At 42.0% G+C, this 24,524-nt stretch overlaps 1 protein-coding gene across 1 annotated transcript in view; it reads left to right on the top strand.

The window, feature by feature from the left end:
- SORCS3 (sortilin-related VPS10 domain containing receptor 3) overlaps nt 1-24,524 on the top strand; it is a 640,372-nt gene that overhangs the window by 443,156 nt on the left and 172,692 nt on the right. Inside the window, exon 6 of the mRNA XM_010859391.1 lies at nt 19,183-19,247. Within this exon, the coding sequence (XP_010857693.1) occupies nt 19,183-19,247 (65 nt within the window). The remainder of the gene's footprint in view (nt 1-19,182; nt 19,248-24,524) is intronic.

The raw sequence follows: 24,524 nt of genomic DNA, 5'->3' as shown, positions 1-24,524 counted from the left end.
GTTTAGCTCAGGAGCATCTGTTGAATAAACAAGATATCTGATGTGCCATTTGCTCATTGGAAATTAACAAACCCTTTAAAAAATGGCAATTTGTCAGGAGTTATATGAGGCAGAATTCATTCTCAGCAAGTGCACACATTGAAACTTCCTTCCTGAGCTTTCTAGAATCCCCCAGAGCTAGTTGCACAGAAAAAGTTCAGTTTAATTTTACCATCATTAAGGAAAATATGCAGACATGTTGGGGGAAGTGAGGCAAGTGTCCTGTTAAGGAAATGAAGGACCCTGGAGAATGTGTCCTCCAGAACAGCTGGCGGGAGCTAGCCCCCTTCTGGTTTGTTTTTCCATTCGGAGAATGTATGTCCTCTGGTTGGGAGGCACTTTTTTTTTTTCTTTTTTTCCCCTTCTTCCATGCTGTTTCCAAGAATCATTTGGTAAACTTGTCATTAGCCAGCATCATTCCTGCATGTGGCTACCTGGGAGGGAATGGAGGAGGGGAGGGTTTAACTTACTGTAAGGATAAAGGAGATAGGGAAAATAGTGAAATGAAAAGCTGTCACGTCTCTTAGGGATGTAGTGCCTACTACTAGAACACTGGCTAAAGTGAAGTCTGAGTATAATCCTATTTTTCCCGTGAAACACAAATGATTCACAGTGTTGGCCCATTTTGAATTCATCCTTGAATGACCGCAATGTGCTGGCCCCAGGTGCCCCAAGCAGAAGGGACAGTGAGTGATAGTTAGCATTTACCAAGTGCAGGTGCCATGCTAAGCACATTACTGGCATCATTTAGTTATATGCCCACAAACCTGTACTGTTACTCCCATCTACAGATGAGGAAACCAAAGCTTAGAAACAGGTAGAAATGGGCTTTAGACTCACATAGTCTGAATTCCCATTGATGTGGTCATGATGTTGTATTGTCTCTGTTAGTCTGAAGAATCAGGGTCCCTGGGATGCTAGGTGTGAAGACTGAGCAGGGCAGGCTCCACGCTCAGGAGCCCTGCTCTGGGCCAGAGCAGAAATATATTCAGCAAGATCTTCCTGAGATTCCTGGGAAATGTTGGCTGCCTTGAGGCTGATAAGCTGTTCTTTGGTGCTTAGTCACTCAGTCATGTCAGACTCTTTGTGACCCCATGGACTGTAGCCACCAGGTTCCTCTATCCATGGGAATTCTCCATGCAAGAATAGTGGAGTGGGTTGCCATGCCTTCCTCCAGGGGATCTTCCCAACCCAGGGATCGTACCTAGGTCTCCCACATTGCAGGCAGATTCTTTACTGTCTGAGCTACCAGGGAAGACCAAGAATACTGGAGTGGGTAGCCTATCCCTCCTCCAGGGGATCTTCCCAACCCAGGAGTTGAACTGGGGTCTCCTGCATTGCAGTCAGATTCTTTAACAGTTGAGGTACCAGGGAAGCCCCAATTTTTGCTGGATTACAATTCAAATTCTTTATTTAGAGGGTCTTTGTGGGTGGGAGGGGCTATTGAACCAGGCGAGTTCTCAGGCTTTATATAAGTGAGTCCCTCTGGACTCTAGTTAGAAGCTAAGGAATTAGCTGACTCTGGGCCCAGAGCAACTTGCTGCCTCATCTCCTCACATTAGCCCTCTTAGCAATTGATCTTGTAAACTTTCTGAATCAGAGAAATTAAAGATGAAAAAGGGCCTATTAACTGATGTTGCTCCAGCCCTGGACTAAGCAGAATGGCTCCCAGGAGAGGAATTCAGAGCATCTGGTTCAGTTTAATTGTAATTGTCCCAGAGGGTCTGACTTCTTGCTCTTCCCCCAGGCAGCCCTTCTCCAGGATGGCAGATGCAGGTGTGAGCGATGTCACAGAGGAGTACACTGTCCTGTGCCAGGGCTCCGAGTCCTCACCTAGGTCTCAGTTTCTAGGGAGTTTTCATGTGTTGCCTCTGGAATGTGCTGGGGTTTTGGGGGTAGATGCTGCTGCTGCTGCTAAGTCACCTCAGTCGTGTCCGACTGTGTGTGACCCCATAGACGGCAGCCCACCAGGCTGCCCTGTCCCTGGGATTCTCCAGGCAAGAACACTGGAGTGGGTTGCCATTTCCTTCTCCAGTGCGTGAAAGTGAAGTTGCTCAGTCGTGTCTGACTCTTAGCGGCCCCATGGACTGCAGCCTACCAGGCTCCTCCGTCCATGTGATTTTCCAGGCAAGAGTGCTGGAGTGGGGTGCCATTGAAATAGCTCTAACTCCTAGATAGAAGCTGGTGATTTTACCTGTTTCTCCTCTTAGCCAGGAGATGTGCCTTCAGCAGTGTCTATGCAGGTAAAAGGGAGTGTGGGGGCTTGAAACAGAAGTGGGAGTCAAAGACTGACAATACACTGGGAAGACCTGGCATGAGTTGTTGAGTATTCCTAAGCCTAGGAATGTCTTACTATCAAAGACTTACTATCACAGACTTTGATCCTCACAACAACACTTAGAAGTAAGTATGTTATTATTCTCTTAACAGAGAAGGGGATTTTGAGGCTCAGAGAGGTCAGATGAGTGTCAAGGTCACGTAACTTGGTGGGGGAGCTAGAATCAGAGAGAGCTTGGACTGCAAAGCCCCCTCTTGTCCCTGCTTCTTAGTGAAATGCACTGAACAAGATAGAAATGCGAAGAGGAAGAGGCAGGAAGGGACTGGTGCTGACTTTGAGTTGAAATGGCTGATACTCAGATCAACCAGGTTTAGTGTCCTGAACTGGGAAGCCTGGGCATGTGGCATGAGCTCTCTGTGCAGGTCTCAGTTGCAGAGATCTTACAGTGTTTGCAAATCTGTTAGTACATAGGCTGTGTTCCCTTCCAGGCCTAGGAAAGCGGGTAATTCACTCATGTATCCTCTGCTTAGAGAGTGAGGCTGCTGGGCAAAGGTGTTTAGTGACTGATCCTTGCATCTTAAGTGCAGCTGGTTAGCATTCATTGGCTCTGCTGCCCCTCCCTAGATCTCGTCACTTGTTACTGAAGATCTTTGATTCTTTCAGTTACTTTTTTGGGGCTGCTATTGGCTGAGGGTCTGGACATTGCCATGAGCTGCTGGTGGTTGACTTTAGGTCCCAGGATATTATTCAGGAAGGGCAGGCCTATGTAGATAGATGAGTGTCTTGGGTCCTGGCACACATGCAGGGTGAGAAGCATGAGTGAGACCCCTGAATGTAGAAAGCAGAGAAGTACAGAGAGGGAACTGGGGATCGGGGATGGGGGTGGGAGGGGTCATCAAAGAACTGCCTGTGCCACAGTTTGTCCCCACGTTGTCCCTAAAAGAGTTGTTTGAAGGAACAGGAGACTGTACACTTCTATTTTCCACCCATCCATGCCTTGTGTTTCTAGGATTAGTTTGATCTGTGTCACTGTGTCACTCTTTGGGACACATGCAGTAAAAGGAAGCTCTGTTGAGGTTAACTAATGGGATCATCTGAATCTTCTCTCATCTCCTTTTCCAGCTGAGGAATCTTGGGTAAGCCACTTAAATTCTCAGGATCTCTATTTATGCATTTATTTTTTTGGATCATGTGGTAGCTCTGTTTTTAATTTTTTGAGGAACCTCCATACAGTTTTCCATAGTGCTGGCAATTTTTTTCCCAGCAGCAGTGCAATAAAATTTTCTTGTTCTACATCCTTGCCAACACTTGTTATTTCTTGTCTTGTTGAAAATAGACATTTTAACACGTGTGAAGTAATGTCTCATTGTGATTTTGCTTTGTGTTTCCTTGATGATTATTGATGTTGAACATCTTTTTGTATACCCTTTGGCTTTCTTTATATATTTATGCATTTTCAGTTTTGGGCAATACATGCTTCATAGATTTCTTCTTAGAATTAAATGATGTAATGATGTAAAGAAATGAGGTGCCTGGAACATTGTAGCTGATAAACACGTGTTGGCCATTTTCTCACCTCCCTCCTCCTTTCTCCAGTGGAGAACGGCAGGCTCCATGGTGCATCATAGAATGTCCTCCAGGGCCGAGTCCAGTGAACCTGGGTTTAAATCTGAGAGCTGCCACTTATTAGCTGTGACGACTTAGACAATCCACCAACCTAGCTCCTCTGAGCCTATAGTCCCTGGCTAGTGAAATGCAGACAAAAATTAGAAGTTTTGATCATTGGTTGAATTTCATGATTAGGTACCAGCTTTATGCTAGGAAGTGGATTCACCATAGTGGACAAAGCAGGCAAGGCCCCCTCCCTTTAGGAAACTTACATTCTCAAGGAGAGGCAGGCATTATTCAAATAACCACACCAATTATTATGTCTTAAATAGTATCCCACACAATGCCTCATATCACAGGGACCATAGCATAGCACACACACACTAGCTATCAGTACCTGAGCATCAGTGATGCTGTGGTTACCATCTTCTTTATGAGGGTCCCATGTGATTACAGCCTCTTTCCTCACATAATTTCCTGTTGTCTTCCAGACCCATTTATACACATGAACCCATGTGTATAAAGCAGAGACCCTTTTCTCTAACTATTCCTTTCAGCCTGGTTAGGTCTGGCACAGCCATTAATTAGTAATGGCTTTCCCATGAAGTGGCTGTCTTTGTAGGCTCTGAGCAAGCATGTCCATGCTACCATAATGTACCAGAATGTGTGCCCCTAACAGTCCTGAGGCAAAGATCAGGAAATTCTGTTTTTATTCTCTTCAGAGCTAAGATACAATTAAAAATGTTACCACAGTAATTGGCAACATCCATTAACTTGATGAGAATTGCCAGAGGCAGCACATTTTTCCCCTCTTCTGCGCATTATTAGCCTATAAATATACCTGGTTCCTTTCTCTTTCTTCTCTAGAATTTCTATAAAATATCCACCCAAGCTGTCTCCTTAATGCCCTTTGCCTTTTAAAATTAACTCTCTCAGTTCCTCCAGTACTTCCAGTCCATACCACACAATCTTGCATCTAATTACATGTGCTGATGTATGGGGAAGCAGCTGGGGAAAGCCCACAGCACTGAGAGCTCTGGGCTCAGAGTCAGCAGAGTCTGGTGGGAACCCCAGCTCCACCTGGTTATCTTGAGTGACTTTGGCTTGGGGTTTGATCATCTGCAAAATGGGAACAATACCTGCTAGAAATAAAACAGTGAGATTACAGGAGGATGATGGGAAGGTGCTTTGTAAACTCTTGCATGTGGGGCCCTCCAGATCATTGGTCCCCAGCAGTAACTTTGTCTTCCTGCTCCCTCCTTGGTCTTTTGGTCCCCATAGAGGTGCAGGGCAGATGGAATTTGGTGGCACAAGACTGTTGAGAAAAGCCCTCTTCAACTGCAGCTGCACCCTGCCAGTGGCTAGCAACACCTCAGGGACCTTTCCAGCAGGAGGTTCCTCTCCCTTCTGATGCACTCACTTGATTAGAAAGATATCCCACCCCTGCCTCAAAGAAGTAGGGCAGAGCAGGATGGAACAGGGGCTTAAGAACGGTCAGTGCAAAGGAAGAGCTCATGTTCCTCCATCCTCCACAGCCATAGAGCCTCTCAATGCCAGAGAGCAGAGGGGGAGGGGATCCCGGCATCACCCACCCCACACATGTGATTTGCAGAGAGAGGAACCGTGCCCAGAGGGGTCAAGTGACATAGCCAAAGCCACAGTGCTAGACTGTGACCAGAACTAAGGTCTTTGCCCCAGCCCAGTGCTCTTTCTCCTACACTCCAATGCAAGTTTTCCTTAGACACTTTTGAAAGGTTGTTGTTGAACCATGTAAAGATGCCGGGATTCTTGGCCTCCAGAGGAGAAGAATTCAATCTGGGGCGAGAGACGAGGCTTGATCGCTCAGAGCTTTTGTGTAATAAAGTTTTATTAAAGTATAAAGGAGATAGAGAAAGCTTCTGACATAGACATCAGAAGGGGGCAGAAAGAGTACCCCCTTGCTAGTGTTAGCAATGGAGTTATATACTCTCCAATGAATCCAAAGAATGTCTGGAGGTTGTAAAGACCTCACCAGACCTACTCCCATAATTTAAATTTTAAGATAACAGGATTAGCCAGAAGGTTTAATCCAGAGACTATCTTCAGGCAGGATACATTATTGTTATACAATCTTAAGGAATGTCGAGGAAAGAAAAGTTTGTCCTTTCTTCCTCTTTGAGAATTCCAGACCCCTCTCTCCTTGGGGACCCCTAGACTTCTTATCAACCTGCCTAGGAAATGACTTTCTCACTTTCTACACAATCAGTGGTATTCAGATCAGTGTATGTCTGTGTGCATATCTTTGTGTGTGTCTGAATGTAAGATGCCAGGAACCATTGGGAATATTCTCTAAATATGTGCATATGCTATTTCATGTTCATCAAGACAAAACAAGGAAGTTTTGACTCTTATGGAAAATTATAGATTTAGAGAGGTTAAGTAACTTGCTCAAAGTCACACAGCTAATAGAAATAGAGCCAGGATTAGAACCTAGGGCTGATGATTCCAAAGCTCCTAACCACTGGACATAGAAGAGACAAGTTCTTGTCCTAAAAACAGACTATGGGTTAAAAATAATACCTAGTGTGATCGGGCAACCCCAATAAACACTGACTGTGTCATCCCAGACTCCAGTTTAGGAAATGTGGGGCAGTGAGACTTCTTTTTTTAATAAGATAATGTGATTTTTCTCATTAAAAAAAATTATTTACTTTTAATTGAAGGATAATTCCTTTACAATATTGTATTGGTTTCTGCCTTACATCATCATGTATCAGCCATAGGTACGCATATGTCCCCTCCCTCCTGAACCTTCATCCCAGCTCCCACCCCATCCCACTCCTCTAGGTTGTCACAGAGCCCTGGTTTGAGTTCCCTAAGTCACACAGCAAATTCCCACTGGCTATCTATTTTACATATGGTAATCTATATGTTTCCATGCTACTCTCTCTATTTGTCCCACTCTCTCCTTCTCCAGTACCCCAGCCTGCAGGGAAGCTTTTGTTCCTTCCTAACTGTCTTTGAGCTGTTTCAAATCCTAAAAGATGATGCTGTGAAAGTGCTGCACTCAATATGCCAGCAAACTTGGAAAACTCAGCAGTGGCCATGGGACTGAAAAAGTCAGTTTTCATTCCAATCCCAAAGAAAGGCAATGCCAAAGAATGTTCAAATTACTGCACAATTGTACTCATTCACACGCTAGCAAAGTAATGCTCAAAATTCTCCAAACCAGGCTTCAACAGTACATGATTGGTGAACTTCCAGATGTTCAAGCTGGTTTTAGAAAAGACAGAGGAACCAGAGATCAAATTGCCAACATCCACTGGATCATCAAAAAAGCAAGAGAGTTCCAGAAAAAACATCTGCTTCTGCTTTATTGACTATGCCAAAGCCTTTGACTGTGTGGATCACAATAAACTGTGGAAAATTCTTGAAGAGATGGGAATACCAGACCACCTTACCTGCCTCCTGAGAAATCTGTATTCAGGTCAAGAAGCAACAGTGAGAACTGGACATGGAGCAACAGACTGGTTCCAAATTGGGAAAGGAGTACGTCAAGGCTGTATATTGTCACCCTGCTTATTTAACTTATATGCAGAATACAGCATGCAAAATGCCAGGCTGGGTAAAGCACAAGCTGGAATCAAGATAGCCTGGAAAAATATCGATGACCTCAGATGCACAGATGACACCACCCTTATGGCAAAAAGTGAAGAAGAACTAAAGAGCCTCTTGATGAAAGTGAAAGAGGACAATGAAAAAGTTGGCTTAAAACTCAACATTCAAAAAACTAAGATTATGGCATCCAGTCCCATCACTTCATGGCAAATAGATGGGGAAACAATGGAAACAGTGACTGACTTTATTTTTGTGTGCTTAAAAATCACTGCCTGTGGATGGTGACTACAGCCATGAAATTAAAAGACGCTTGCTACTTGGAAGGAAAGTTATGACCAACCTAGATAGCATATTAAAAAGCAGAGACATTACTTTGCCAACAAAGATCTGTCTAGTCAAAGTTATGGTTTTTCCAGTAGTCATATACGGATGTGAGAGTTGGACCATAAAGAAAGCTGATCACCAAAGAATTGATACTTTTGAACTATGGTGTTGGAGAAGACTCTTGAGAGTCCCTTGGACTGCAAGGTAATCAAACCAGTCAATCCTGAAGGAAATCAGTCCTGAGTATTCATTGGAAGTATTGATGCTGAAGCTGAAAGTCCAATACTTTGGCCACCTGATGTGAAGAACTGACGCATTGGAAAAGACCCTGATGCTGGGAAAGATTGAAGGTGGGAGGAGAAGAGACGACAGAGGATGAGATGGTTGGATGGCATGGCCAACTCGATGGACACGAGTTTGAGTAAGCTCCGGGAGTTGGTGATGGATAGGGAAGCCTTGTGTGCTGCAGTCCATGGGGTTGCAAAAAGTCAAACACGACTGAGTGACTGAACTGAACTGAATTGTTTTTATTTAACTGATCTCTATTCTTTATTATATATTTATACCCTATTTCTCTCTCAAATTATATCCTACCCCACTTTCTAACCCCTCCACTACCTCTGGCTCCTGACCCTCATTTTTCTGCTGGGGTCCATGCTGGATACACAAGAAGCATTTGGGAAGTTTCAGGTATTGGCTCAGGACCTCAGTGAATGAGGACATGAGAGGATTCCCACAATGCACTGCCATTTGGGGGTCACACAACACATGTTGTGATATGTTAAGCATATCCTATAGAAACCAAAAATAAATAAAGATAAAGCAACATTATTAGGTTGTTCTAAGTTTTAAAAAAATTGTACTGGAGTACAGTTGATTCAGTTGTCCCTGGTGGCTCAGATAGTAAAGAATCTGCCTGCAATGTAGGAGCCCCAGGTTCAATCCCTGGGTCTGGAAAATCCCCTAAAGAGGGGAAAGGCTACCCACTCCCATATTCTTGCCTGGAGAATCACATGGGCAGAGGAGTCTGGCAGACTATAGTCCATGGGGTTGCAAAAAGAGTCAGATGTGACTGAGCGACTAACATTTAACTTACAGTTGATTTGCAATATTGTGTTAGTTCTTGCTGGACAGCAAAGTGAATCAGTTACACATATATATATATCCTCTTTTTTAAAAGATTCTTTTCCCATATGGGTCATTACAGAGTATTGAGTAGAGTTCCCTGTGATGTATGGCTGGTTCTTATTATCTATTTTTTTTTCTTTAATAGAAAATTATTTAATTAGTATACATGTGTTCCAGTAGTGTGTACATGTCAGTCCCAATCTCCCAATAAAACATTTTTAAAAAGTACAGACTTTCCTAAGTAACAGTTTATAAAAGATGTTTTAATAGAAATTAACTTCTAAAGAAATAGAGTGAATGTACCTACAGAAAGACAGGAATTTGTCCAATGTTATGGAATGTCACAGATTTTAGTTTGCAGGAAGCAATTCATAATTCCTGGCATGGTGGCTTTTCACTGACTTCAGATCCTTTCTTATTCTGTCTCCAAAGTGGTCTCTTATGACTACTGCTCAGTATTCTCCTCCCCATCATGTCTGTTTGCACCATCACACCTTGGGTCATATCATCCCTCTCTCCCTTCTGACTTTCCAATCCCACACATTCTTCAAGCCTGCTCCTTGTTTCCCCATCGCTGTGAAACCCTACCTGATCCCCTGCACCTTTCCAATAAGACTGAAATTCCCTCTGTGTGTTACCCCATAAATACCTATTAAAGGTACTCTCAGGAGATAGGTAGTGGGGTCTGAGAATGAACATTCCAAAATCTAATGGCTGGGAATAAGAGCATTGCCTGTTCTCTGCAGTCCCTCTACAAATGAGGCAATGTGCTTGGTCTGTTTAATAGGATCAAATAGTTTTCTATGAGCAAGCTTTCCTTAAGCTGTGATCATATGACATGATCTTGTTTTCTAGAGCTATGCTAGTCTATAGCCCATATGTATGTAGAAAACAAATGGGCTGTGTGCTAGACTGGTTGGCAGCTTCCTAAGTGCTCACACATAGTGAGTATTCAGTAAGTACTTGCAAAGGGATTACTGGTTATATTCCTAGTAGACCAGCTGTTCAGTTGCATTCAGGGAAAACCTCATGGATCGTCACTATATTAGCACAATACAAACCCCAGTGACCAAAGCTTAGCTTCAAATTGCTACTGCCAGCATGAGCATGATATTAGCTATGGTTCACTGAGATTCTTCATTTGAGTTCAAACTCCTCATCTGTTGCAAGTGACCTCCTGATGTGTGTATGCCTTGTCCTGAAAATAGTTCATGTGACTGCTGAATTTCATTCTAGCCATTTAGAATTTAGAAAGGTATTATATTAAATTAGACCATGCAGTTTCTCTTTCCTTCCTTCCTCCCTGGCCCCTGCCTTCCTTCCTCCTTCCTTCCCTCTCTCTTGCCGTTCCTCCCTCCCTCCCTTCAATACTGCTTCTCTGGTAAGGAATACTATACTTGTGTCCCTGGATAAACCTATATCTTCTTATATATCTTTACATGTTATGAAAAATACTTAGTCTACCACATGAGATGCTCTCTGATACTTCCATTCCATATTTTATAAAAAATAATTGGGGTTTGATCCGCTAGATGTATTTTACAATCCACCAGTAGAACATAGCCTATTGTTAGAGACATACTGATACAGTAATCAGTAGCCCTTTTAATTTTCTGGGAGAACCAGAATGCTGAAGGGACAGTAGCTAACCCTTATGTCCAGAAACGGCTCTGCACATGCTGAGCAACTTTTAGAGAGCATATTAATGATGATTCTGGGTATGGGAAACAGTAACTAATTTTGTTGTTGTTCATTTGCTCAGTCGTGTCCGACTCTCTGTGGCCCCATGGACTGTAACGTGCCAAGCTTCCCTGTCTTTCACCATCTCACAGAGCTTGCTGAAACTCATGGCCATTGAGTTGGTGACGCCATCCAACCATCTCATCCTCTGTCATCCCCTTCTCCTCCTGCCTCAATCTTTCCCAGCATCAGGGTCTTTTCCAATGAGTCAGTTATTCGCATCAGGTGGCCAAAGTATTGGAGCTTCAGCTTCAGCATCAGTACTTCCAGTGAATATTTTAGGTTTAATTTCCTTTAGGATTGATTGGTTTGATCTCTGTGCTTATTGAGAGAGATAAAGAGAAAGAAAGAGAGAGAGACATTATTAGAATCCCAGAAAGGGAATGCGTTTAGACCTCACAAAGGTCCCTATCCCATAACCTCACAAAGTGCCTTCTTTCTTTCTTTCTTTTTTTTCCTTTCATCTCTGCTTCTCTCTTCTTTCTGGCTGAATAGTTGAAGGTGTCCAAGACAAGTTTCTCCGAGTCTCATGCTACAGTTTCTCAAAGCAGTCCTAAAGTCTGGGAAACGTGTCTCTGAACCAGCTTCGGTGAGGATCTCCCCTGGTCTAATCGGCTATAGACAGGAACAGAGCCATGTAGTACAACATGGGCATAGGGTTCTACACCTAGACATCTGTGGATCTGGGAGGAGCCAGCAGTTGACCGAGGCAGGGATTATTGTGATGCAGAAGGAGAGCTCCCAGAGTGCCCACTAGAGGAGCTGTATTCATTTGAGCTAGATAAGATCCCTGGGTTTTTGTGGCCCTAGTGTTTTCAAAGGATGGTCGTGCATTTGCCAAGCAAATCACAGATGACTGTGTTTGACAGATCCAATATTGCTTTGAGGATAAATGGTGAAAATAACAGCATAATAATGGAAAATGAAGACTTTATTTACTTAATTGCCTAGAGATTAATTAAACAGATGAAATCTGTTCCACCATATTATGGAACCGTTTTCAACATTTATCCTAAACATACTGTTGGGGTTATTACTACTTTCGTTTCTGTGTTCATCTATCTACTCAGGCGATATTTAATAATACAGAGCAAGAAGGCACAATGGTAGGCGCTAGTGGAAAAATAATTTAATCAGATCTAAATCGTATCTTTAGGGACAGTACAATAAAGAAGGAGAAAAAAAATTGAGGTACACAGATAATTGATGGTGGCATAAAATGAATTATGTGTGAATCTGAGATCCATCTCTTTCTCACTCTGTACCAATGATTAGGCAATTTGCCATCTCAAAATTTTCATTTCCTCATCTGAAAAAAAATTATACTGCCAATTTCAAAAGTTTGTTTAAGAATTAAGAGAGACAACATATTAAATTAATAATAAAAGCCTTTCCTGGAGGTCCAGTGGTTAGCACTCTGTGCTTCCACTACAGGGAGTGTGGGTTCGATTCCTGGTTGGGGAACTAAGATCCCACATGCCACATGGCCAAAACAAAGATGATAATAACAGTTTTGGTACATTAGATACTCAATAAATATTACACTTAAAAAGTATTAGTTCCACATAATGTGAGCTGTATATTAGTAAGCATTACATAGAGTTAGTTGTTGAAGTATGCCTCTATTTGAAATGTTTACATGCATTCAGTTCTCATAAAAACAATGCAAAGGGTGCTATTATGATATCCCCAGTGTGCAGACTAGAAACATGCAGCAAGGAGATTGAGTTAATTGCCTGTGATCCCAAGGCAACTGAGTGATGGAGCCGAGACTTTAACTCGGAGTGCCTGATTCCGGACTGTATGCTTTTAACTACCCCACTGATATATAAAAAGGAAGGGATATTTCAGCTTGGTTTGTGAAGGTTGCATTTCAATCTCTAATGAGTGATTTTCAACTCTGACTGCACATCCTTATCACTCATGAGCATCTAAAAGCTATTGATTCCTGGATGATACTCTAGGGTAGTGGTTCTCAGAGTGTGTTCCCTGACCATCAACATCATATGTTTTATGTGTTTGCTAAGAATGCAAATTGTTGAGCCCTACCCCAGACCTCTCAAATACAAAACTCTGAGGCTGAGCCTAGCATCTGTTTTAATAAAAAGATTCTGATGTAGCTAAAATGTGAGAGGATGATTGCTCCAGACCAATGAAACCAGAATTTACGGGATTGGGACCTGTGCATTGGTATTCAGTATTTTTTAGAAAGTTTCTCATAGCATTATAATGTTTAGTCAAGATCAGGAGGCTTTCATGGAATGTGGTATTGAGTTGTACCATAAGTGGGGATGGAGAAGGAAATGGCAACCCACTCCAGTGTTCTTGCCTGGAGAATCCCAGGGACAGGGGAGCCTGATGGGCTGCCATCTATGGGGTCGCACAGAGTCGGACACGACTGAAGTGACTTAGCAGCAGCAGCAGCAGCAGCATAAGTGGGGAATATGCAGAAGGAAATTTCCAGGTGGAGGGTCAATTTGAGCCAAAACACCAAGGACGAGAATGTTGGTGGTGTGAGCTGGAGAAACATGTTGAGACAAGGTTATCTTGAAATTTAACAGTCTAGCAAATCATTTAGTCAAGCATTTGTCCTTTGTCCCCTCAATACCTCCCTCATGTACACACCAATATCCAGTGTTCTTATTTCTGGGGAAGATTTTTCTCTAGAATTCACATCCACAAGGAGAGAAAAACACACCAGAGTTTAGCTCTGTCACTTCCTCATGGCAGCCCAGGTGCTACAAAGAGGCTATCCTGAGGTTCTGAACTGGGTTTGAGAGCCACATGACACTGGCTAATAACTGTGTGTCTTTGGACAGTTGTGTGAAACTCAGTTTTCTCATCTGCTTAGTGAAGGGGCTGAACGAGATCATGGGCTCGCAGTTGTTGCGCCCAGCTCTCTTGGGCATGGTTGTCCGGGTGAGCCGTTTCTGATTCCTGATAAGTTCCTGTTTGATCTATTGCACATGTTAGAACTTGGAGACTGTATATGAACAGAGAATTCAGTTGCTAAAAATAAGTTTGAAAGCCACTTGGCCTTTTGCAGGTACTTCCATCAGTAACAGCTGCACTTCCGTCATAGCATCTGTGAGCATGTGGTTCTGACATAACATCTGTGAGCATGTGGTTCCAGGCGCCACATGAAGTTTCAGTTTCTTCCCTGGAGGCTTGGCCGTGGCTTCTTATGTCCTTTCGTCCCCTGTGTCCTTGGTCCTTGCTCAGATCAAGAACTCTCAGTTTTGGAGAAGAATCCCTATCTTTCCCCTTTAGGGTTTCAAATGATCCTTGTGTGCTGATGCTGAGTTTGGTAATTGTTATAAAACTAAATATTGTAAAGTTAAAAAAAAAAAAAAAGAATAAAAAAAATAAAGATATCTTTCTTTCACTGAAAAAAAAAGAAAAAAAAACTAAATAGCCCCAGGAGGAAACCACTTCACACGTTACTCAGGTCTGTGTAGATTCATTACTGTTTTCTCATCAGTTGAGTAATTTTCATGATAAAAAATGATCTGGGACATAGACAGGAAACTGAGATCTTGTTTGAGCCTAAGAAAAGTTTTCTTTAAGACCCAAAAGTGAGCTCAGGGCTTACTTGGGGCCTTATGAAGTTTTGCCTGAGTGAAAGTGTTATAATCATTTATTCAAAACATATTTGTTGATGGTCTACCAAGGATGTTACCAAGGATTAAAAAAAAAATCGAATCCTACTTCTTTGAAATTTGTATCTAAGTAACGCACTGGTCATAACAAACTCTCTCTACCAACAACACAAAAGAAGACTCTACACATGGACATCACCAGATGGTCAACACCAAAATCAGATTGATTATATTCTTTGTAGCCAAAGATGGAGATGCTCTATACAGTCAGCAAAAACAAGACCAGGAGCTGACTGTGGCTCAGATCATGAACTCCTTATTGCCAAATTCAGACTTAAATTGAAGAAAGTGGGGAAAACCACTAGACCATTCAGGTATGACCTAAATCAAATTCCTTATGATTATACAGTGGAAGTGAGAAATAGATTTAAGGGACTAGATCTGATAGACAGAGTGCCTGATGAACTATGGACGGAGGTTTGTGACATTGTACAGGAGACAGGGATCAAGACCATCCCCATAGAAAAGAAATGCAAAAAAGCAAAATGGCTGTCTGAAGAGGCCTTACAAATAGCTGTGAAAAGAAGAGAAGTGAAAAGCAAAGGAGAAAAGGAAAGATATAAGCATCTGAATGCAGAGTTTCAAAGAATAGCAAGAAGAGATAAGAAAGCCTTCCTCAGTGATCAGTGCAAAGAAATAGAGGAAAACAACAGAATGGGAAAAACTAGAGATCTCTTCAAGAAAATTAGAGATATCAAGGGAACATTTCATGCAAAGATGGGCTTGATAAAGGACAGAAATGGTATGGACCTAACAGAAGCAGAAGATATTAAGAAGAGGTAGTAAGAATACACAAAAGAACTGTACAAAAAAGAGCTTCACGACCCAGATAATCATGATGGTGTGATCACTCACCTAGAGCCAGACATTCTGGAATGTGCAGTCAAGTGGGCCTTAGAAAGCATCACTACGAACAAAGCTAGTGGAGGTGATGGAATTCCAGTTGAGCTATTTCAAATCCTGAAAGATGATGCTGTGAAAGTGCTGCACTCAATATGCCAGCAAATTTGGAAAACTCAGCAGTGGCCACAGGACTGGAAAAGGTCAGTTATCATTCCAATTCCAAAGAAAGGCAATGCCAAAGAATGCTCAAAGTACCACAATTGCACTCATCTCACACGCTAGTAAAGTAATGCTCAAAATTCTCTAAGCCAGACTTCAGCAATACGTGAACCATGAAATTCCAGATGTTCAAGCTGGATTTAGAAAAGACAGAGGAACCACAGATCAAATTGCCAACATCTACTGGATCATCGAAAAAGCAAGAGAGTTCCAGAAAAACATCTATTTCTGCTTTATTGACTATGCCAAAGCCTTTGACTGTGTGGATCACAATAAACTGTGGAAAATTCTGAAAGAGATGGGAATACCAGAGCACCTGATCTGCCTCTTGAGAAACCTATATGCATGTCAGGAAGCAACAGTTAGAAATGGACATGGAACAACAGACTGGTTCCAAATAGGAAAAGGAGTACGTCAAGGCTGTATATTGTCACCCTGCTTATTTAACTTCTATGCGGAGTACATTATGAGAAACGCTGGGCTGGAAGAAGCACAGGCTGGAATCAAGATTGCTGGGAGAAATATCAATAACCTCAGATATGCAAATGACACCACCCTTATGACAGAAAGTGAAGGGAACTAAAAAGCCTCTTGAAGAAAGTGAAAGCAGAGAGTGAAAAAGTTGGCTTAAAGCTCAACATTCAGAAAACCTAGATTATGGCATCCAATCCCATCACTTCATGGCAAATAGATGGGGAAACAGTGGAAACAGTGTCAGGCTTTATTTTTTGGGCTCCAAAATCACTGCAGATGGTGAGTACAGCCATGAAATTAAAAGACTCTTACTCCTTGGAAGGAAAGTTATGATGAACCTAGATAGTATATTGAAAAGCAGAGATATTACTTTGCCAACAAAGGTCCATCTAGTGAAGGCTATGATTTTTCCAGTGGTCATGTATGGATGTGAGAATTGGACTGTGAAGAAACTGAGCATCGACGAATTGATGCTTTTGAACTGTGGTGTTGGAGAAGACTCTTGAGAGTCCCTTGGACTGCAAGGAGATCAAACCAGTCCATCCTAAAGGAGATCAGTCCTGGATGTTCATTGGAAGGAATGATGCTAAAGCTGAAACTCCAATACTTTGACCATCTCATGCGAAGAGCTGACTCATTGGAAAAGACCCTGATTCTGGGAGGGATTGGTGGCAGGAGGAGAAGGGGACGACAGAGGATGAGATGGCTGGATGGCATCACCAACTCGAAGGACATGAGTTTGAGTGAACTCTGGGAGTTGGTGATGGACAGGGAGGCCTGGCATGCTGTGATTCATGGGGTCGCAAAGAGTCGGACACGACTGAGTGACTGAACTGAACTGATAGAAGACATACAAGGGCAATTGCATAAGTAATGTGATTAAACCGTGCAAAGCAGTGATTCTAAGACTTGGCTGTGCATGGAAATCATCTCGGAGTTTAAGACATGCAGATGCCTTGATCCAACCCCAAAGGTTTTGATTTCATTGGTTTGGGAAGGCTTCAAGACTCTGGATATTCCAAGGTTCCCCAGTGACTCTTACAGGCAGCCAAGTTTGAGAATCACCAAGGTAAGGAAGCAGATAAAGTTCTTCTTTATCTGCTGGAGGGAAGAGGCCAACTAAGCAGTGAAGGAACGGTAAGAGGTATCTGAAGAAGAAAAGGGGCAGGGAGAGAGTTGGATACAAGGGCACTGCAGGCAGAAGGGATAGGAGTCAAGACAGCTGCTCTAGATGGAGAACTAAGTCAGTCAGTCTGTCTAGTTCTGGCCTAGTTCCTGTGTCATCTTAGACACATGTCCATTGCTCTGTGCCACAGTTTCCCATTCACTCAAATATAACTAATGATAACTGTTCTCCTTACCTTAAGTGTTTTGCTTTAAGGTCAAATGAGATGAGGAAAAATTAAAAGATAGTATATTGATGATCATTAAGCAAAAAATAAAGCACTAGAGTAAAAACCTCTTTCATTCAGCTTCTTTGGGGAAAGAACTATTTCACATAAATGAGCCTTGTCTGTTGCTGAGCACAGGCTTTCTCCAGTACAGTGAGTGGGGGCTACTCTCTAGCTGCAGTGCTTGGGCTTCTCATTGCAGTGGTTTGTTATGTTGTGGAGCATGGGCCCTAGGGCGTGGGGCTCAGTAGTTGTGGTACACAGGCCTAGTTTCCTGGCAGCGTGTGGGATCCTCCCAGACCAGGGATTGAACTCATGTTCCCTGCACTGACAGGCGGACTCTCAACCACTGGACCACCAGGGAAGCCCGCATAAATGAACTTTTAAGTAACTGAAGTTTAGCTATTCAACAAAATGCTGCTGCTTCTGCTAAGTCACTTCAGTCATGTCCGACTCTGTGCGACCCCATAGACAGCAGCCCAACAGGCTCCACCGTCCCTGGGATTCTCCAGGCAAGAACACTGGAGTGGGTTGCCATTTCCTTCTCCATTGCATGAAAGTGAAAAGTGAAAAGTCGCTCAGTCATGTCCGACTCTTTGAGACCCCATGGACTGCAGCCTACTAGGCTCCTCTGTCCATGGGATTTTCCAGGCAAGAGTACTGGAGTGGGTTGCCATTGCCTTCTCCATTCAACACAATAATCATTAACAAAAATCATTTTATTTTTCCTAACATAGGTCATTTGCAGCCCTATTTTCTTAAACTGAGTTAACTGATATCAGTAGTCCTCTGCTTCCTGTTTTCTCTGCCTGCAGCCTCTTGGCACAGATGTCAGATAGTGAACTGTGATATAATAACAGTTAGGGCCTTAGGACCAGAAGATGCATAGTAGATTTATGGTGTGGAAGATTGGGTTTTGGGTTCTTTGGTCTGTTTTTCATAAGTTTTCTATTTGTCTTGCTATCTGGGTACCAGCTGTTGATTCTCATTGTTTTAATTTGACTTTTCCTTTCTAACTTGCTGCCTCTTATCTATTCAGAACTGAAAAAACAGAAAACCAATCTTTGAATGAGACTGAAAATAAGTAGAAAGACTAAGTGTCCAATTTTGCTGCAGAGAGTGGGTTATGCGATGTCTTTAGTATGTGAATGTTTTCATGTCTGTGTTGCCTTTCTAAGCTGACTTTTTGGGTCCTACTCTCGCCTGGCTATCTTATGCAAGACTGGGCTCTATATGTGGAAGGTTGGAGGCCCACAGGCACTAGATTGTAAAGATTTCTCAGCCTTCCTTTTTCTGGCTGTTGGCCTTAGAATTCTAAGGTTCCCCATTCCTACCACCAGAATTGTGTCCTTGTCAGACCAGATATTGAATATTTGTTACCAAATATTTATTGTTTACAAGGTAGAGGTAAGGGAAGGTAGATAGGTCCAAACTCAGGAGGGCAGGAGTGTATGGAAGCAAACAGCCAGAAGGGAGGTTTAACCACTTTCCCCAGGGAGAAGAAAGTGGTATGGACTATGGCACCTCAGGTGGAACGAAAGTCATAGAAATAATCAGGTGCGACATGGCAGAGGGTCCGTGACAGAAGTTTAGACCAGCTTTACTATGGGGCACATTATTCTGTGCTCTTTTTGTTTCTATGTTTTTGAGAGTTAGTGACTCCCTGGCAGAGCTCCAGGACACCTGAGTTGTAACCATTACAGGTGGCAGCTGCCAGAGGCCACCACTCTGCAGGGCCTGGGAGTCATCATATTCTGTGGATCCTCAGTACAAGACAGGCCTCCTTTAGAAAGCAGCTTTCTGAGTAACAACCCCAGATGCCTCCCCACATTGTTGTCAGCTGTCCTTGTCACTGAGCTTCTGACTCTCCTTTCCTCCCCAGGTCAGTGGCCGGACTGGATAAGGAGGCAGACCTGGTGCACATGGAGGTGCGGACAGCGGACGGATGTGAGTGCTGTGGCCGCTGGCGGGGCGGGGAAATCTGCCCGCGGGCCTCTGTCCTCCACCCCCACCAATTTGCATTTTAATGACTTGGGAAGATGAAAAGCCCTGCGCTCCCTTACTGCCATATCCATCTTTATTTCCTAGAGTGGGGGAGAGGCCTTCAGTCCCCAGGGAGATGTTTCATTGAAATAAACTCTCAGGAATGAATTTTCTGGGGATGGGAGTTAATGAGATGAATTTTGAGGCTCCTGTTAGTAATTTCCTGGCATCTTCAGTGTAATTCAAATAGGAATGTCCATAGCTCATCGTGGTATTTTGCATTCACGTGGTGAATTGCAGGGATTGCAAGCTTTAAAAAAACTAAACCTTTACATAGTCAAGATTATGAAAAAAATGTAACTGGAAAAATTATTTGCAAAACTATTTGTTCATCCGTTCAGCAAATATTTAGGAATGGCCTACTGTGTGCCAGGCAAATTTCTCAGCCCTGGAAATACCATGCTGAGCAAGACCTCTATTGTCCCTGCAAGTTAGCAATGGAATCCAGGATTTCACTCCTTAGTCCATCATGCACCTATATGCATCTTAAACAGAATTTGACTGATAAAGTATCATTTTGTACCAGCTTAAGACTAAACTGAAATTGAAAGTATCCATAGGGGCCTTTCCTGTCCAATAAAAAAAAGATCAACTTAAAATGTATTAAATATGTGAATATATATGATATACATGAAATGTGTAAAATATATGAAAACTAATTAGCATATTCTAGGTCATAAATAGACCCAAATAATCCATGAAAATAACAGTGATCTAGCAGTGCAGCAGATCAAAGTACCATACTGTGAGTTGAGGTCCTGGATTCTGCTACCCATTAGCTATGAGACCGAGACCCCCTAACCGCTCTGTTCTCCAGCTTCCTATTATCTGGGGACACTCATCCTTGCCCTGCTCACCTCAGGGTTATGGGTTGAATGTACAAACATAAGGAGATTGTGTTTGGCCTGTATGCTGACATTAGGATATCATTCAGGATACATTAAGTAAAGAAGCTGTGTAAGCTGTGTCCTTGGGAAATCGACTGCTTTTGAGGCCAAACACAGATGTATGATAAAAACATGCACTTTGGGGAATATATTTTATTTGCTTTGTTTTTATTTTTAAAAGAGTTAGAAGGCAATTGACATGTTACTCTATGCCTGTCAGTCTACTGAGTTCCTTCCTTCCTGCCTTTGTTCCTTTTTCTTTTTTGATTCTTGAATAAATGTAAGTCTCTGAAGCATTCAAGGATAAGGGATGACCCACACTGTTTGTACATTTTTTTTTTTTAACAGAAAAGCTATTTAAGATTTAGGGAGATAATGCCACGTATCCAAATTCAGTGATCATAAGTGTGGTGAAACCTGAATTCTAAATTACTCTTACTGGTAAGGAGAAAAAAACAAAACAAAACAAAACTGGAACACTGGAGGAAGGATGAGATGGAGGGGTTTGAAGGGGTGTAGTAGAGGAGCCAGAGGGGAGAAGACAGCAGCTCTCAGAATATGAACCACAGGCCAGTTTTCAGGACAAAGCTGGCCCTGGCCTTGATTGCATGTCAACCTTTTTAAGCCATATGTGTGATCTGTGGTATCTGCCTGTGTGACCTTCTACCTGATACAGGAATCCCTTCACCAACAACCCCTTATAGTATGTCCTCAGGTTCCATGAGCTCAGGCTTAACACATATCCTTTTTTGTTGCTGGACAAATAGCAAAGTTTCTGTCCCTTTTAAAAAAAAGTAATTTCTTACATTAAGCTTAAACTTATTTTCTGAAAGTTCAAGAATTCTGGTCCACATTAGAATAAGGCCTATAGTGCAGGATTGCTGTGGAATTTTATAAGATTAAAAATGCAAAACACATAGAAAAGTTCCTGGCCTTTTGTCAAAAATTGAAAAAAGCAGAGTCAACTTAAAAAATAATCACAACTTAAAGTTGAGAGTTATGTTTTATTTGGTGGGAATTTTTAGGACATCACGCCTGGGAGACAGCATCTCAAGTAACCCTCAGAGAGCTGATCTGAGGAGGTGGGGGAAGTAGTCAGGTTATATAGAATTCTGCAACAAAGGGAAGGTAGTCTGAACATCAAAAATATTTTGTGAATTAAAGAAAAGCCAGATATCCCAAATTAAAGAATACAGCACTTTTCTTCATATGGGAAGATGCAAGAGTCTGGGCTCACTGAAATCATTCCTTTCATATCTGGGGCCAGTATTCTGTGCTTTTCACATCCTGAGTTCCTCAGTGCTCACCATAGGGAGTGGCTGCAGCCTGGTGCCTGCCAGATCACAGGTATTCTCCTCCATCCTAAGTGCTCTTAGGGCTCAGGAATTCACATTTGGAGGGCTGGAATTGCTGATGATGTGAAATCGTTGTTATAGCAGGAAACACTCCATTTCTCAGCAGACAGAAATATAAATAGGGATAAATGTCATGTGCCACACTTATGTTAAAATATGGTATATATTAATTCTGTGTGATTTTTTAGGTTTTATAAAATCAATTTTTCAACAGTTCAAAGAATCTTCTTTCAACCTAGTGAATTGGCTCTAACCCCCCCTTTATTTAGAAAGTGCACAGAAGACTGAGCTGAACTAGGGATGTTTTATTTTGCATACACTAATGAAATGCATGATTTCTTTCTTCTTTGGTGTGTGGTGAATGCTTTCTTACACACTCATGCATACACATACATCTCTATCTTTTTGATCATTGTAACATGGCACAAAATATATTTCCTTCCCCCTCACCCTGATGTGGTAGTTTAAACTTGAATTTGACTTAGACTTGAATTTCAGCAAATTCACATGGCTAGCCTAGTGAAAGGATAAAAGCATGAACACAAAACTCTCAACACATTACAAATGAAAGAGAACTTCTAATAAACTATGAAATATCCAATCCTAACATCATATTTAATATTGAGATGTTGAATGCTTCCCCTCATAAGTGTAGGAAAAAGGCAGGGATGTTTACTATTAACTCCTCTTTTCAACATTATGCTGAAAGTCCAGTGAGTGCATGAAAAGTAGGAAAATGAAATGTAATTCATATAGATTACAAAGGAAAAAACTGAACTGTTTTATTCTCATTGACATGATTCTCTTTATAGAATATCACAAGGAATCTGGGGGGGAAAGCTTCTAGAACAAATATGTAAAGCAGGGTTATAGGATACAAAACATTCAGTGGAGAGAGGATAATAATTTTTAATGAATGGCTTTGGAAAAATTTGGGCAACCATATGGGAAAAACAAACCTTTACCTGTGATTTACAACTTATACAAAATCTAATTTAAAATGGATTGTATTTCTAAATGTAGAATATAAAATTATAAAGCTTTTGGAAGAAAATAGAGGAGACCTTAGATTGACACCAAGAGAAAAATTGATAAAGTAAAAGACTGATAAATTAGACTTCATCAAAATTTTTAAAAAATGTTCTTCAGGAGACGCAGTAAAGACAGTGGGAGAAACTATTTGTAGGTCGTATAACTAACAGAGGGCTTATACCCAGAACACATAAAGAACTTTTAAAACATGGGAGTAAGAAACAACCCATTAAAAAATAGGAAAAAGGTTGGACAGAACATTTACCAAGGAAAATATAACGGTGACAAATAAACACAAATATTTGTGTTTGTATATTAAATAATACCTAGATCCCTTGAGTCCTTTTGTAATTCATATATTTAAAAGAACAATAATGTCTCTAAGAAGCTTAAATCAGGTGAAATAGTGGATCTTAGATAATTATATTTTTTTAATTCCTCAGACTTTCTTTCATTATACCACTTCTATTGGCATATTGAAAAGTCTGCTCATTAATCAGCCTGTTTCAGACCCTTAACCCTATGTTATACATTTGCCAATTGCTGTTTTGAAAATTATAGTCAAAGGGATCTTGAGCAGTAAATTCTATTTCTCTTCATCTTCTTTCATCTCAGTTCACATGGCCATTTTGCTCAACAGGTAGCATTCATGACCATCCTCTGGTGAGCAGTTTTCATTGCAGATTCTTGGGGTCCCCCCAGAGGTTTTGCTTTAAGGGGTCTGATACAGGACCTGGGAGTCTCCATATTATGAAGCACACACTCCCAACGTGATTTTCATCCAGGTGCCTATTCAGGAACACTGCTGTGTGGATCCTATACCTTGCACGGTACTGAAGTCACAGCCCAGGGGCAGTTGTCCTCAATAAGCCTGGAAAAGGAGCCTTGGTACTGGGGTTGGGAATTACACTTCTCTGTAGCACCTGCAGAGCAACACGGCTGAAGTGACTGAGCACGGCACAGCGTCTCCACTTGTGTGTCCATTGGACAGCACTGCCCTGGAATGAAGGGACTGCAGGTGTGGCATTAGGGCATGTGGCTCTTCAGTGCCGTGGTGTGGCACTGACAATCCTGTTTCTAACCTTGGCTCCAACACTCCTGAACAAATCCAACATGAATAGGCCCCTTTTCTTCTTTTGCTGTAAGAATCTCCACTCTTCCCCAGTCCTGGTCCTCCTCTTTGGAAGTCAGATTTCCAGATTAAACTAAAACCATTGAGTTCTCTCTTGCCTTGGCACAGTTTAAACAGGGCAAAGCCAACCAATTTGGTTAATAACAGTGTAAAGCCTGTTTCTGCTGTGAGATTAAAGATTCAATGGCTTTTTCTCCCATTCTCTTCTGGAAATCATCTTTCTCTGAATGTCATCAATGTCCCCTGTGAATATTTCTGTTCATGTTCTTCTCTTTCTTTCTCCTTCACGCACTTACTCAGTCACATACACATTCCCCATCCAAGAGACAACTGAGTATCAACAGAGTATTAATGTGGTACCCTAGGAGTTTAGGGCTTCCCTGGTGGCTCAGCTGGTAAGGAATCTGCCTGCAATGCGGGAGAGCTGGGTTCGATCCCTGGGTTGGGAAGATCCCCTGGAGGAGGGAAGGACTACCCACTCCAGTAATCTGGCCTAGAGAATTCCATGGACTGTATAATCCATGGGATTGCAAAGAGTTGGACACGACTGAGTGACTTTCACTAAGAGTTAAGTTGGGGTCTGTTTGACCTTGGACAAGCTTTTCTAACCTTTCTGTGATCTTCCAGTGTTTCACATGTTTGAAAACACAAATATAAGGGATATTTTTTTGGTATCATTTTTTCATCAATTGTCTAACAAGGTTCTTACATGGAATAAAATTTACAATGAGCAGATTTCAATTCAGTGAACAAATGTGTAACCATTAAACCAACC

This window comes from Bison bison, unplaced genomic scaffold (genome assembly GCF_000754665.1).
Source record: "Bison bison bison isolate TAMUID 2011002044 unplaced genomic scaffold, Bison_UMD1.0 scf7180017864456, whole genome shotgun sequence".
Classification (NCBI taxonomy): domain Eukaryota; kingdom Metazoa; phylum Chordata; class Mammalia; order Artiodactyla; family Bovidae; genus Bison; species Bison bison.
The sequence above is the reverse complement of the archived record's forward strand: the minus strand, read 5'-3'. Positions and strand labels throughout refer to the sequence as shown.